This window comes from Podarcis vaucheri (assembly GCF_965113315.1).
Source record: "Podarcis vaucheri genome assembly, chromosome: 12".
Taxonomy (NCBI): Eukaryota; Metazoa; Chordata; class Lepidosauria; order Squamata; family Lacertidae; genus Podarcis; species Podarcis vaucheri.
The window spans coordinates 28,085,052-28,098,946 of NC_138750.1; the positions used below are offsets into that span (position 1 = coordinate 28,085,052).

At 41.5% G+C, this 13,895-nt stretch overlaps 1 protein-coding gene across 3 annotated transcripts; it reads right to left on the bottom strand.

Moving 5' to 3' along the window:
- Positions 1–858: 858 nt before the first annotated feature.
- On the bottom strand, positions 859–13,715 carry CBX3 (chromobox 3). 3 transcript variants are annotated; one of them, XM_082193574.1, is made up of 6 exons: positions 13,580–13,715; positions 11,915–11,965; positions 5,658–5,800; positions 4,101–4,266; positions 3,272–3,366; positions 859–1,453 (listed from the first exon to the last, which is right to left on the bottom strand). In XM_082193574.1, exons 2-6 carry the CDS (start codon positions 11,936–11,938, stop codon positions 1,327–1,329), a joined length of 555 nt encoding a protein of 184 aa, XP_082049700.1. In that variant the 5' UTR covers positions 11,939–11,965; positions 13,580–13,715; the 3' UTR covers positions 859–1,326. The 3 variants fall into 3 exon arrangements, with proteins under 3 accessions (XP_082049700.1, XP_082049701.1, XP_082049702.1); XM_082193575.1 differs by lacking the exon at positions 11,915–11,965; XM_082193576.1 differs by lacking the exons at positions 11,915–11,965; positions 13,580–13,715 and adding an exon at positions 11,647–11,671.
- Positions 13,716–13,895: the final 180 nt, after the last annotated feature.

The following is a 13,895-nucleotide window of genomic DNA, read 5'->3' on the forward strand; positions in this document are numbered from 1 at the left end:
AATCATCCGGGAGCCAAAACGCTCAGCAACAAAGCTGTTCGAATTCCAAAGTGTGACTGTACTGTGTAAAGGCCATATGTGAACTTAGGTATACACTTCTTCTGTAATGCAAGGCAAAAGCGCATCCAGAAATTTGCTCCACCTGCAGTTAAATCAGCAGCGAGAGACAGTGAGTTTAGCTCACTTTAGAAAAAAGTTATTTTCACAGCACTATTATACATACTGGGTTGTTTCTCATGAAGTCACTGCACAAAATCAACAATTGGTATGTTTTTAGGAACTAGCCCATATTGCATAGAATCATAGAGTTGGAAGGGACCCTGAGGGTCATCTAGTCCAACCCCCTGCAATGCAGGTACGGGGATCAAACCTGCAACCTTGGTGTTATCAGCACCATGCTCTAACTAGCTGAGCTATGCTGTTGTGTTGCACGCATCATGCCAGAGCAGTCTGTAGTATGGCCCTAGGTAAAAACATGGCTTTGTATCCTTCTCACACACTTCTGCCAAACTCATCTCAATCCGGAGTATACACCTTAGAAACCAAATTGCTTTGACTGGAGAAATGGCAACCAAATCTGGACATTGACCTTCTAGAAACTGAGAAATGTAATATTGCTCATGATCCAGTTAGGTCAAACTTAAAAGCATGCTACTGGAGATTTGTATGGCCACCTGAAACAAAAGTTAGTTTATTCTAAGACACAAGCCAAGGAAAGTTGTGGGCAAAACAGTAGGGGTCATGCAAAATCTCATTGCAGTAATTCTGCTTGGTGAACGTTGTACCAGTGCTTTTATTGGAGGATGCTATTTTTCTGAAGATTCTTAAGCTTATCACTGTTTGGAAAACAAGGAACAATAATATAAAACTATTTTATTGATAAGTGTTCACCAGTATTTACAATAAAGTAAATAATATACAGCCTGCACCTTCCACTTACTAAAAAGTTTTTACCTGGTCCCTTAAGAACCAAGTAGCCACAAATACTAAAGACTTGAAAGGACTAAACTGGGGGAAAGATGCATGCACAACAGTTGTAGAGAACTACAAAAACACTTGTGAATTTGATCAATCTGCCATTAGGGTTCACTATTAACTATCAAGTTTTATAAAACACTTTGCCTAAAATGAAGAAAGCAGTACCAAATGCTCTCCTGTAATAAAACAAAGCAAACAGCACAAACTCTTTTTTTTCTTTCTGTTTATGCAAAACACAATACTTCAAAAATAATCAAACTTGTCTCATTAAAACGTAGCTTTCAACATTTCTGGTAAGTTATAATCATACATATATAAAAAAAGGGGGGAGGGGGATAACTCAAACAATTATTGCGCTTCATCCTCTGGGCATGAGTGCCAGGTTAGTCGTTCTTCATAAAAAGCAATTACAATCTGAGGGCATTTAACATTTGCTTCTTTGGCGAGCACCAGGTCTGCTTCATCAGAATCTTTCCTGTTTTAAGAAAAGAACATGCATTCAGGATTTCGTGAGCCTGCAGTCTGAAGTACCGCTACTCGACCTTTTCAGTAGTAGTTATGCACACAACCCAATCCTAGACACATTTATGCAAAAGTTTGTCTGATTTAATGCAGCAGACCTTTATTCCCAGGCAAGCATGTACATGATTATCATAGACCAGGGGTCTATGCGGCCCAATCGCCTTCTCAATCCGGCTGACGGACGGTCCGGGAATCAGCATGTTTTGACATGAGTAGAATGTGTCCTTTTAAGTGGTTTAAGTCCTTTTATTTAAAATGCATCTCTGGGTTATTTGTGGGGCATAGGCATTCATTCATCCCCCCCAATATATATATATATATATATATATATATATATATATATATATATATATATATATATATGCAGGTTTTGGTGTCTTCGGGTGTCTTCCCGTGTAAGAGTCGGGGTGTCTGGGCGACGTTTCGACGAGGTCTCACTCGTCATCTTCAGGCTGGTGCTTCCAGTAACAAGAAGCCGAAAGCACCAGCCTGAAGATGACGAGTGAGACCTCGTCGAAACGTCGCCCAGACACCCCGACTCTTACACGGGAAGACACCCGAAGACACCAAAACCTGCATTCCTGTACCCGTGAAAATCTACGAAAGCATATATATATAGATGACGAGTGAGACCTCGTCGAAACGTCGCCCAGACACCCCGACTCTTACACGGGAAGACACCCGAAGACACCAAAACCTGCATATATATATATATATATATATATATATATATATATATATATATATATTCCGGCCCACCACATGGTCTTAGGGACAGTGGACTGGCCCATGGCTGAAAAAGGCTGCTGACCCCTGTTATAGACTTATCATTAAAAGGGTCAAAGGAATTCAGAATTCCTGCTCTAATTATTCAAAGTTTGCTTAACTGAGAATCTTGGGCAGTAGCAGCTCTTCAAAGGGTATCATACTAGGTATCACTTCCCATTTGTAACAAAACCTAAGTTGCTGTTCACTGGGTATCTTATGCCATCAGTAAAGCAGTCATTTGGAACTGAGAGGTAGTCAATAGTAACTGTTGGGGGAGATTTCTGAATGTAGCTGCTAATGCTGCAGGAGTAAGTAGGCCTTTGTTTCAAGAACACATGAATAAAACTGAGCTGCAAGTGTGTACCTATGGTCCTTGGAGTAGAAATTCAGTCTTAAACTGTAACAATTTAAATAATCATACATAAAAGTACAGTAAAAACTGAATACCAGCAATAGTGGTTTAAGTTTGATAGAGGTGGTAACAAATAGGCTAGGGCTCTCTTCAGTTTAAAGCCTAGTACTAGTTATTTTGGTACTAAACAGCAACAAGAGTGCTCTTAAGTTTTCTAAACTCCTTAAGTAGTAAGAGCCAGTGTGGTGTAGTGGTTAAGAGCGGTAGTCACGTAATCTGGGTAACCGGGTTCGCGTCTCCGCTCCTCCACATGCAGCTGCTGGGTGACCTTGGGCCAGTCACACTTCTGTGAAGTCTCTCAGCCCCACTCACCTCACAGAGTGTTTGTTGTGGGGGAGGAAGGGAAAGGAGATTGTTAGCCGCTTTGAGACTCCTGAAGGGGAGTGAAAGGCGGGATATCAAATCCAAACTCTTCTTCTTCTTCTTCTTCTAAAGGACCAAAATTACCAATGCTCAGAGGGAGGACCAACCCAACCACCAACAGTCTTTACATCCTATCAGTCAGTTTATAACAGGAAAATTATATTCTTTATCAAGGTCAGTCCAAGACACACTTTGCACTGCTGCTGAAATTTCCATTCTACCACTTACCATTTCATAAGAAACATAAGTTCCCCACTACTGTCTGTGGCTCCAATTATTCGCTCAGGATCAAGACCTCTTGCAAATCCCCTGGGTTTATCAACCTGTTTGATTAAATATGGAGTAACATTTAAATACGTTCCAACTACTGTAGAAAAGCTGCCATAGAACACACAAATCCCCTCAAAGGTCTTACAGAATTTCAGCAAAAAATAATAATAAAAAATTACACCAAGCTTTCAGTTCTTTTACCCATCAATTGTTTCATTTCACTTTCCATGGACATACTGATAACTTCACAGTACTAAAATATTAACTTTCTGCAGATCAGAAGACATTTTTAGAAACGTTTCAGACTGAATGTTAAAGAGGATACCAAGATGTAACCTAGTACAAGCAGCTTGCAAAACTGGGCTATAACAGCTCTTAGGAGATATTTAAGTTTGTATTCATCACACGTTAAAAGCTGCTTGGCTAACCACTACATTATGATTTTATACCAACCTTTGTTCAAGGAACCGAGGATACGTTACATCAGGAATAGGGAGCCTATAGCCTTCCAGATTTTGTCGGGCTCAAAACTCCTGAGTACTGCAATCATGACCATTGGACAGGATGATGGAAGTTGTATCCCATCCACCAGGTCACCACCATGCCTAGCACACCTGCTTCTCCCACACCTGCAGGGATATCTTCCCAACTCCGTGAAATAGGTTGGGATGAGTAGCATGGCTGAACAGGCATTTGAACCTGGGTGTTACTGACCCTAGTCCAACACACTAACCACTACACCTCATCAATGTATTTTAGGAGAAATCCAAACACCAAACCAACTTACAGACTCTCTTTTTTTCTTTGATTTGCTGTCATCAGACTCACTATCGGAAAGAGATTTTCTTTTGGCGCCCTCTGTCTTTTCTTTACCAGCTTTCTGGGAACTCAGAAAAGCTTCTATTAACTCTGGACAATCCAAGTTTTCTTCTGGTTCCCATGTGTTATCGGCACTGAAACAGAATTCATGAAAAAAAGAATGGAAGTAATTAGAAATCTGGATCAGATGGCCAAACTCTATAAAGTCAAACCACCCACCCTAACAAAATGCTAAATTGTGCCCAGTTATTAAAGACACTGAAGTCATATTTCTCTGCAATTTAATTTTATGTGGGCCAACTTGGGTCACAACAGATTCTGTAAGAATATTTCCAACCTACTTGTGTACAATCATTTAGACTTAAGATTATGGGAAAATGGCCATGGGTTACCCACGTGTAGACAGTAAGGTTTGTTAAATGAGCTGAATTATTATTTCAGAGTCCACAAATAGTAACATAAGCAACGCTATATATGTCAATTGAGCCCTATAATAATGTTCAGTTTGCAAACATGCAGAATTGCACACAAGGACAAAGAAATTTTTTGGATGTTTCTAGACTTAGGGCGAGTTTCTAGTCTTTCACAAGCGCCAGGAGAAATGAATCAATATTCTTCTGTTCCTGGTAAACTAGATTTTTGTTTTTAAAAACCTTGGAATGCTTACTTTGGTCAATGCTGCTATATTGCTATTTATAGTAGAGAAGTAGCATGTTTAGCTCAATAACAAAGCAAGGTTCTAGAAAAACATATGCTTGTTAATTATGCATAACTGGGACAGACTATGTTACACTTTATAAAAGCTTGCAAATTAGATGGGGTGAGAGAAGAGGTCTTGCACTCAACAAGGACCAGTACACTAAGAAACATTTTCAGCAAGATGTATAGAATTGACTGAGAAGAAAAAAGCAGATCATTTTTGTAGTTAAGACTTGTAACCTTTTCTAAAGTGACTAATGTGTGTTAACAAAGATGGCAGCATGGTTCTTGACCATATTAATTCAGTTTTAATTTCTAGTTCAATCAGCAGCTTAAGTTAAGAACTTAATTCGTTCTGGAGGTTCACTCTTAACCTGAAACTGTTTTTAACCTGAGGTACCACTTTAACTAATAGGGCCTCCCACTGCTACCGTGCAATTTCTGTTCTTATCCTGAAGCAAAGTTCTTAACCTGAAGTACTATTTCTGGGTTAGTGGAGTCTGTAACCCGAGGTACCAATGTAGTTATAGTCGGGTGTCAAATGACACATACTGCCAATAGTGAAGGGAGGTATTGCCATCGGTAGCATGGGCTGAAGAGGCGTCCACACAGCCAGAGCTGTTTTTATTTTTTACTACAGCCCACCATACAGCTATTATTAATTTAAATCATTTCTAAACAGGCCAGTCAGAGTTTTACAGGGAAAAGTGATTCTTTTTGGCTATGTGGTTCTTTCAAAATGTTTTCAGCTCTACACATGGAATTGTGGCCTACACCCCCAACCAACCAAGCACTGAAAATAGTAGTTCTGGATGAAGCTCCTTACTCAGTAAATCCTTTCCATTTCAAGAAGTACTCAACCTTGCCATTAACTACACGCCTGTCCAGGACTTTCTCCACAACGAATTCTTCAGGTTCTGTTTCTTCAACTTTTTTGCCTTTGCCATTCTGCTTTTTCCCCATTTTATGCTACAAAACAAAATCATTCGAAAAGATGTATTTTAACAGTTATACTGTTATTTGATTCTAGGTCTACAGGACTTAGATTCTCATGGAAAATTTTGTATTTTGCTCAGTGAGAGAACAAATTATTGTAAAAAGAACCCTTCTGGGTCAATGAAGTTAATTCCAAATCTCTTTTGCAATGAATTCTAAATCCTTTTGTTTGAAATTTTTTTTTGCTATTTTGTTCCATATAGCTTATTGCCATTCACTTTGTACAGATGGGTATTAAAAAATACTGTATAAAAAGTAAGCTTTAAAAATGAATTTGGGGAAGGCACATAGAAGATAGAAGGATGAGCTTCTTTAGTTTTTTAAATTACTTGCATACATCTTAGACCAATAGTCTTCAACTTTTCAGACCTACCTTCAATTGAAACATGCATTTGGGAACCCATTTCTTAAATTTTACTACAAATAGCAAAATGTTCACTTTATATTGTGGTAGTGCTGCTGCTGCAAGCCACCTTTGATCAGTTAGCAACCCAGTAGTGGGTTCTGAGCCATTAGTTGAAGACCAGTGAGTTATATATGCCTTGTTAATAGCAATTCAACAACAGTTAATAGCAGCTTGAGCATTTTTCAGATGCTAAATCTGAAACATTTATTTAACAATTACATCCATGCATGATTTTGACTTTCATTATGGACAGCAGAACATACATGTGCAAAAACATACTTGTGCAAAAGTTTCAGAGTTGTTCTTGATAAAGCTAGGTTAAAACTTTGTGTTTACTGTTCACTAATACAAATGCCTATTGCATTGCTGGAACTTTATAAATCAAGCACAGCACACTTTAAATAAGACTGAAAATCACTTTAAGCTCCACTTAACAGCCAAACATTCAGATAACAAAGTACTACATCCACATCATCCTCAAAGCATTCCAACTTCAGTAATGCACAATTTAGTGTAACAGGATTATTATTTTTCCAAATTTTCCCTATGCATTGGCTTGAAACCAGTATATTAGTGTCATGCTAAAAGTGCTGCAGTTCAAGAGTCAAGTGCAGAATGGCAGACAGAGCTTTGGAAGCACTCCTTAGGCAGTGTTCGAAACTCGCCTTGTTCAGGCGCATTTTGTGACAGGTAATTTCATTAGTTCAAGCAGTTTCTGAGCTCTGGGCACAATAATGCACCTAAGACTTCACATTAAAACTACAGAGTAGAAGGAAAGAAAGACCTTTTTCTGCCTTTCCACTTCCAATTACTCTCTGAAGATTGGAGAAGAGACCCTCTGAAGAATATTAGGTGGTGGGCAGGGGAAGGACTAGATCAGGGGTGTCCAACTGGTCGACCGTGATCGACCCCTGGATGATCGTTGTTGATCGATCGCGGGATCCCTATTGGTCGTGTTGTTTAGAATTATGTTTTCGCCCCCTCCCCAATGGTCTTTTTCCCTGCATCGCGTTTAGTGTGTGTTCCTTTGTTGTCTGCTGTAGCTCTGCATTCGTCTCTTAGCAGCTGTTATTGGTGAGCAATTTATTTTAATTTTGCACATTTAGAAGTCTGACCTACTCCTCTAAAAAAAGCTCTCAACAACTTTGACCTGCCCCCCTAAAATGGGTAGATCACTGCTAGCCCCCCCCCAAGTAGATCACAGTCTCTTGGGAGTTGGACGTCCCTGGTCTAGACCATGTGAAAAATGAACGTAATATTTTAGCTGCAGTTCATTCATTTTCAGCTTTGTATTTTTGTTATAAAACGCGCACTGACATATTCGGTTGTTGTGCCAATAACTTAGGTTTAAGGTGCCCTTTAGCTCCTAGTTCTCATATCTCAGTTTCTAACACCATCTTTAGGCATTCAAAATATCAAACATGAGGAAATCATGTTGTATATTGATCACCAAACATTCCTTTGGAGAAAACTAGATTGAAGGAAGAAATGGCCATGATTCAGAAATCCCATGTTCTGTCAGCTCCATAATAATATACTTGCTTTTCTTGAGTGCCAGATGGCAAATGTCTTTTGATACCCAGTTAAGTGTCAAAAACAGCTTGACAGAGGTATGATATAGGAAATCACCTATTCAAAATGGGTATGGCAGAAATGAAAAAAAAAATACATATGTACAAGAACATTGCACATAATATGCCCAAGCAGGCAATGTTAACGTCTTTTGCCCTCCAAGTGCTACCAAGATTACAAAGGGAATGCGAATATGTGGAGACAGTTTCCATCATTTAAGACTGCCAGTGTGTGGAGGTTGTTTCCTCTCTAACTATGGGAATTTCAGAGATAATACAAAACTAGCAACCTACTTGTGCAGTTATACTGTCATATCCCTGAAAACATTTCGAATAAAGCACAAAAGAAATCAAAAGTTTACGAATATATGCATGCCATATTACTAATTAAGTCTGCATTGACACTCTACATGACACGCCAGCACTGACATGCATTGATCATTCATGTCCAATCTTGCATGTGAGGAGGGGGCATACACCAGTCTGTCAAACAGACCTATAGTATTTTAAGCTCTTGGCGGAGTGGAGGGATTTGCAATTCATGTTATCCCTTCCTTAGAAACCATGCACTGATACAATGAGTTCTCAATTTTCAAACTGCACCCTCAGTTAAAAGCTCAACTGTTGATCTAGATTTATTTTTTTAAAATATTCCCAGCGTATTTTTAAGCAACTGGTACATAATTAAAATTTATGCATACTAATAATAGCATACCATTGTACAATGCAATAATATATTACGTAAGACCTATACTGTAGATAGATATGTGAAAGCAAATGGAAAAAAGCTGAGAATTATTGAATGGGGACATTATCTCTCTCCTCCTTCTCCCCTCCCAAAGGAAAATTTTGGGGGAACACTGAAAAAACTCTATCATCTACTCTTTGCAATTAGTTAAATGCACCAATACTTTTAGAGATGCAATCCTATGTGTGAACAGGAAGCACCATGATGAGCCAGAAAAAGCATACAAGACCCAGTGCTTACTGGGCAATAGTATGCATTGTTAGGAGTTAAGCACTCATTTAGGAGTTGTAAACACTTGCAAATTCCCAGGTACCCCAAAAGCATTGTTCTGTGAAAATCCCATAATTTTCTTTCTGTATGGAATACTGCTATCGGGAATGATGGGAGTATCATGCAGAGACACAGAAAGAATTTTCTCTTAATTTACAACCTTCACAGCCTGTTTGAAACTGTTGGTTTTTTTAAAAGCTTAAGTTCACAATTCAATGTTTTTGGAGATCCACTTTTTTTACAGCTCCTGAAGGAGTTTTAAACTCTGAAATGTGAAGAGCAAGAACAAAATAAATAGCGCCAAAACTTGTCTCTTCCATTTCCTGTCTCCTCACCTGGGAGTAAAACCAAATGGGTGTGTTTTCTGCGTAAACATCCCTTGGATTGATATGTAATTTAATAAATACAGTAAATAGGACAACTGCTAGATCAATGATGAATTTTATGATCTTAAAACAGTAAAATAAGCTTAGGTTTGACCGCAAAGCCAGTATTGCGTCCATATTTAACCCGTCCCCACTGAATTCCATTTTCCCAAACAAAAAATGAGTATTTTTCCTCCATAACTTCAAATTTCTAGAAACGCTACATCTCTAAATTTACTTACTGAATCTTACTAATTTTTACTATTGAATTCCCATTACCACCTGTCTTAAGAGATCACTTTCCTCTCTCAGGAACTATTTGATAATACTCCTAGTTCAGCACCTTCTAAATTGCATGCCAAGGGCCAATACTGCTCCAGGAGAGGGGCTGAAGTGTACCTTGAAAAATGAAGCTACTATGTTGGCTGCATCCTTGTTCCATACTTGGTAGATTGAGGAGGGGCAAAGGCAGCACTGATTCTCTCCTCTCTTTAGTAATATATGTGCAGCAAAACATTATCCCAGGGAAAAAAGAATGACGCATCGGACTACATGATCACAAGTCCCTAAGTGTTGGCTGGCCTGGCCTCAGTTATCTAGCAGTGCCTCATCTAAATCCGTGGGACTTACCACAGAGTAGATCTGCACAGAACTGAGCTGTTGGTACCTCACCTTGCTCTGTATTTCTGCTTGAGGCCAGAAATTATCCCTAGTGCTGCTTCCCCAGCTCCAAAAAAGCAATGGGGACAAGATACCCGAAAGTGCTTCAGACACACAGTGCTACTTGGGGACACTGACTTCCCTTCCCTTCTGGCTGCAAACGTGGAAGGGAGGAAAGTAACAACTACCTGACATTCAGAAGGCATCTTAAGGCAGCCCTGTTCAGGGAAGTTTTTAATGTATGATATTTTAGTGTTTTTTTGGTTTCTATGGAAGCCGCCCAGAGTGGCTGAGGAAACCCAGCCAGATGGGCGGGGTACAAATAAATTATTATTATTATTATTATTATTATTATTATTATTAGGGTGCTAGGAAGCCAAGGAACTCAATGTACATTTGTTACCATGCAAATCATTCTAGCTTCTTTCTCCAGCTCCAGAGGTAAAAGGGACTAATTTGTGCAGTTGGTGACACATGCTACATCTTGTAGGACCATAGCCATTCTAACGATCACCTTCAACTAGGAGCTAGAGAAGCACATGGATCTTCCCTCAAGTTGTGTTAAGCTTGCAAGAGTGAGGAAGGATGTCCATTACGTCAGTGCTTCTCAAACTATCTGATGTGGTGGATGGGCAACATTTCCCAATTCCATGTGCCAGGGACCGATATCTTACTTGGTCCCTGAAGCATCCCAACCTGGACTATGGTAGAGTTGCCTTGGACCAGCAGCTGATCAAGGACCACCACTTTGAATAGTACTGCATTATGCTACAAAGTTAACTAAAGCATGGGAATTCCCAAAAATATTCCTACTGCTTAGAAACGCAGCTTCATCCTTGACTGAGTGAACACAGGCAATAAGCGGGCAGGCCACCATCCTGTACAGTCGTACCTCTTGTTATGTTTGCTTCAAGATACGTTTTTCCAAGTTGTGTCCTGCGGCGACCCAGAAAGGGTTACTTCTGGGTTTTGCCACTCACATGTGCGCAGACGCACAAAATGACGTCATGCGCAGAAGCGGCGAATCATGACCCGTGCGTACGCAGGCGCAGGTTGCGAATGGGGCTCCGGAATGGATCCCGTTCGCAACCAGAGGTCCCGCTGTAGTTGCAAAAAACATGTGCCAAATTTTCAAGGTGCAGATCCAGGAAGCACATATATATTTATCATTTTAAGTGTAAGAATGAAGGGTGACAGTTAATTCAGAAGGAAAAATATAACTATGCCTTATTCATGCATCAGAACTCTGGAAATTAGGGGCCCCAGGGTCCTGCCTCTTCTGCCCTGTCCCCACTGCCCCCCCCCCACATTGGAGGACAAAGGTCTGCAGTACTTGTGCTCCTCATGTGCAGGGTTCTAAATCACATTACACCTTACACAAGGTGTGGAGGCTGTGCACCAGTGCAGGTAGCAGGGCCAGCAAGTGTCTCACTCTCCCCTTTGCATGATTCCAACCATCAAAAGGCTTTAATGCCTGAACAGGTCTCTTGTGTCCCAGGTATCCAAGTGTTTAGAAAACAACCTCAATTAAACCAAGACCTCCAACTCTGACCTTATGTCAAGTGTTTTAGTATGTGCTGGAATCATGATCAGTTGTATGTTGCTACCACAATATAATTGTTAATATAAACTGGAACTGGCACTAGATGCCACTACACGCCCTCTTAAATAGATTGCAATCTACCACCCACGCAATACCATTTCCTCAAGCGAAACGTAATTACCTCTATAAAACAGAGGTGAGGAATTGAATCATGTATCAGGCTTCAATAACAAAACACATCGCTATAAAAATTTACCTCAGAGTGGTTTCCAGCAACCTTACTTGTTGATATCCAATGCAGCCATACTCAGAAGATGCACTGAAATCAACGGATTTATGTTACTTGAGCCAAATGAGTCCAAGTCATTTGGATATCACCCACTTTCAGTGTCTGGTGTTTTTTGGAAAATAATGCTGGGGAGGGGAGATGTGGATGTATCTTTTTACACAGAGATGCCAACTTAATAAATCTGAAGAAATATGGTGGTAAAATCCTTACATATTTTAGGTGGTCATGAACTTACCAATGTAGATTTATTGGTGGCCATTTTTATTGCAGACTTGCTGAGCTTTTACTAGAAAAATGCATGACAAAAGGAATGTTGCATTACTCAGAGAAAGGCATCTCAGTACAAGTATGGTCCTTCTTCTATCCAGGTGATGGGGAAAAAACTATTTCAAGTACAGTACATTAATAGAGTATGAAATTAAGCCTCCATTATGCTAGTTATTATTTGGAATAACAGTTACCTACAATACATTATATGCCTTTTCACTAGTCAAATCACACACATCCTGAGTTAGCACTTAAAAAAGTTTGAAGGAACTTGTTATTTTGAAAATCTCTAAGACAACAAGTTATAATGAAATAAAATTTTCAACTGTAAGGTATATTACAGAATCCTGAATCCATTTGTATGATTCAGGATTAGTCTATTAATCAGCAGTACATCTACTATATAGGTGACCACTGCACCTTTTGACACATAACTTTACACATAAACTGTACAATAAAACATTTTGCCAATTCCAAAACATTAGATAAGTAAATACAAAATACTTTCTCAAATTCTGCAGTTCTGATTCATGGCGTTTCCTCTGCAGAGCTATAAAAGTAGCATCGCAGCCATGAGATTCAGCAAAGCAAGGGAGAGACCAACCCCCTCCCTCCTCCCACGCAGCTCTCTTGCACTCAGCAATCCTGAGCGCCTCCCACCACCACCTTGCAGGAGATAAGATATCATAGGACAATTTCAAGCCAGGCCAATCGTGCTTCCATTCAGGAGAAAGGAAAGAAAAGAAACCCGGAACGCGAGAGCAACAAAGGCCTGTTGCAAAGAAATGAAAGCTAAAATAGGTCTTAATAGCACGAGGTGAGCGCGCAAGGGGGGGAGGAAAGCAGAACCCAAACGGGCCTCTCCCATCACCAAGAACATGAGAAGGCAAAGATGCAGGATCGGCTGCGGTGGAAAGCGCCATATCACCGCGTCGTTCAGGACGACTTCCTGCCGCCGCCGTCGCCGCCCCCTCTCTTCGACGAGCTTGAAAAGACACCGCCACGCTTTGACCCCCAACGCCACCCCCACCCAAGGCCCTGAACCTTCATCTATATCTATAGAAGTCCACGCTTCTGATCTCTGCTTTGTTCGCGGCCTGTGCCTCCTCCTCCTCCTCCCATCACCATTTGCTGATTCTTTTTCTGAGGGGGAAAAAGAGCGGGAGCGGAGTGAGAAACAGCCCCCGGCTACAATCCCCATTAGGACACCAACTAGGGAGCAAGCGATTTTTAAACTTCAGAAGTGAAGGCCCGAGGCGGGGTGGGGATGCGTGGTCATCGTCCTCTTCCCCCACCCCCACACAAATAGCCCCCAAAGCGGGTTCGGGGGTGGGAAAGGCCTAGCTGGTAGGAGCACTTGTGGGGTTTTTTTTTTAAGGCCCCACAAGGCGCGGAAAGAAACGGCGGCGGCCCAAAGCTGAGGCGGGAGGGAGCGGGGTGGGGAAGGGAAAGCGGCCACGCCTGAGCCTCCCTCACAGAGTTACATAAAACATAATCCTAATAATGAGGGAAAGAAGAGAGGCGCCCTGGTTTCCCTCGCCATCCTGTTATTCCGAACGGCCGTTAGAAGAGGAGGGGGGGAGGAAATAGGAAAGTGAGGCGGGGGGGGGTGAAGAAAGCGAAAGATACGGACTTCCAATGGTGTGCACAGCGGCGCTCGGCTCCCGCGAAGTCTCCTGGCTCCCGGGGCGCACTGAGGCGGCGGCAACAGCAGCAGCTACATCTGAGGGGGCGGGGAGTGCGCGCGCGAGGCGGAAGGGCAGGGAGGGAAAGAGGAGGGGGGCGGGGAGGGAGCCGCAGCCAAGGGCGGGAGCGCGGAGGGGGGCTGGGCAGGTTTTTTTTTCCCCTCGGCGCCGCTGCGCAAGGAAGCAGAGGCTCCGCCCTCTTTCGTTCCCGCCCTTCGCTGCTGCGCCGCCGTCGACTTCGTCACCGCCGCCGCCGCCCGCGCA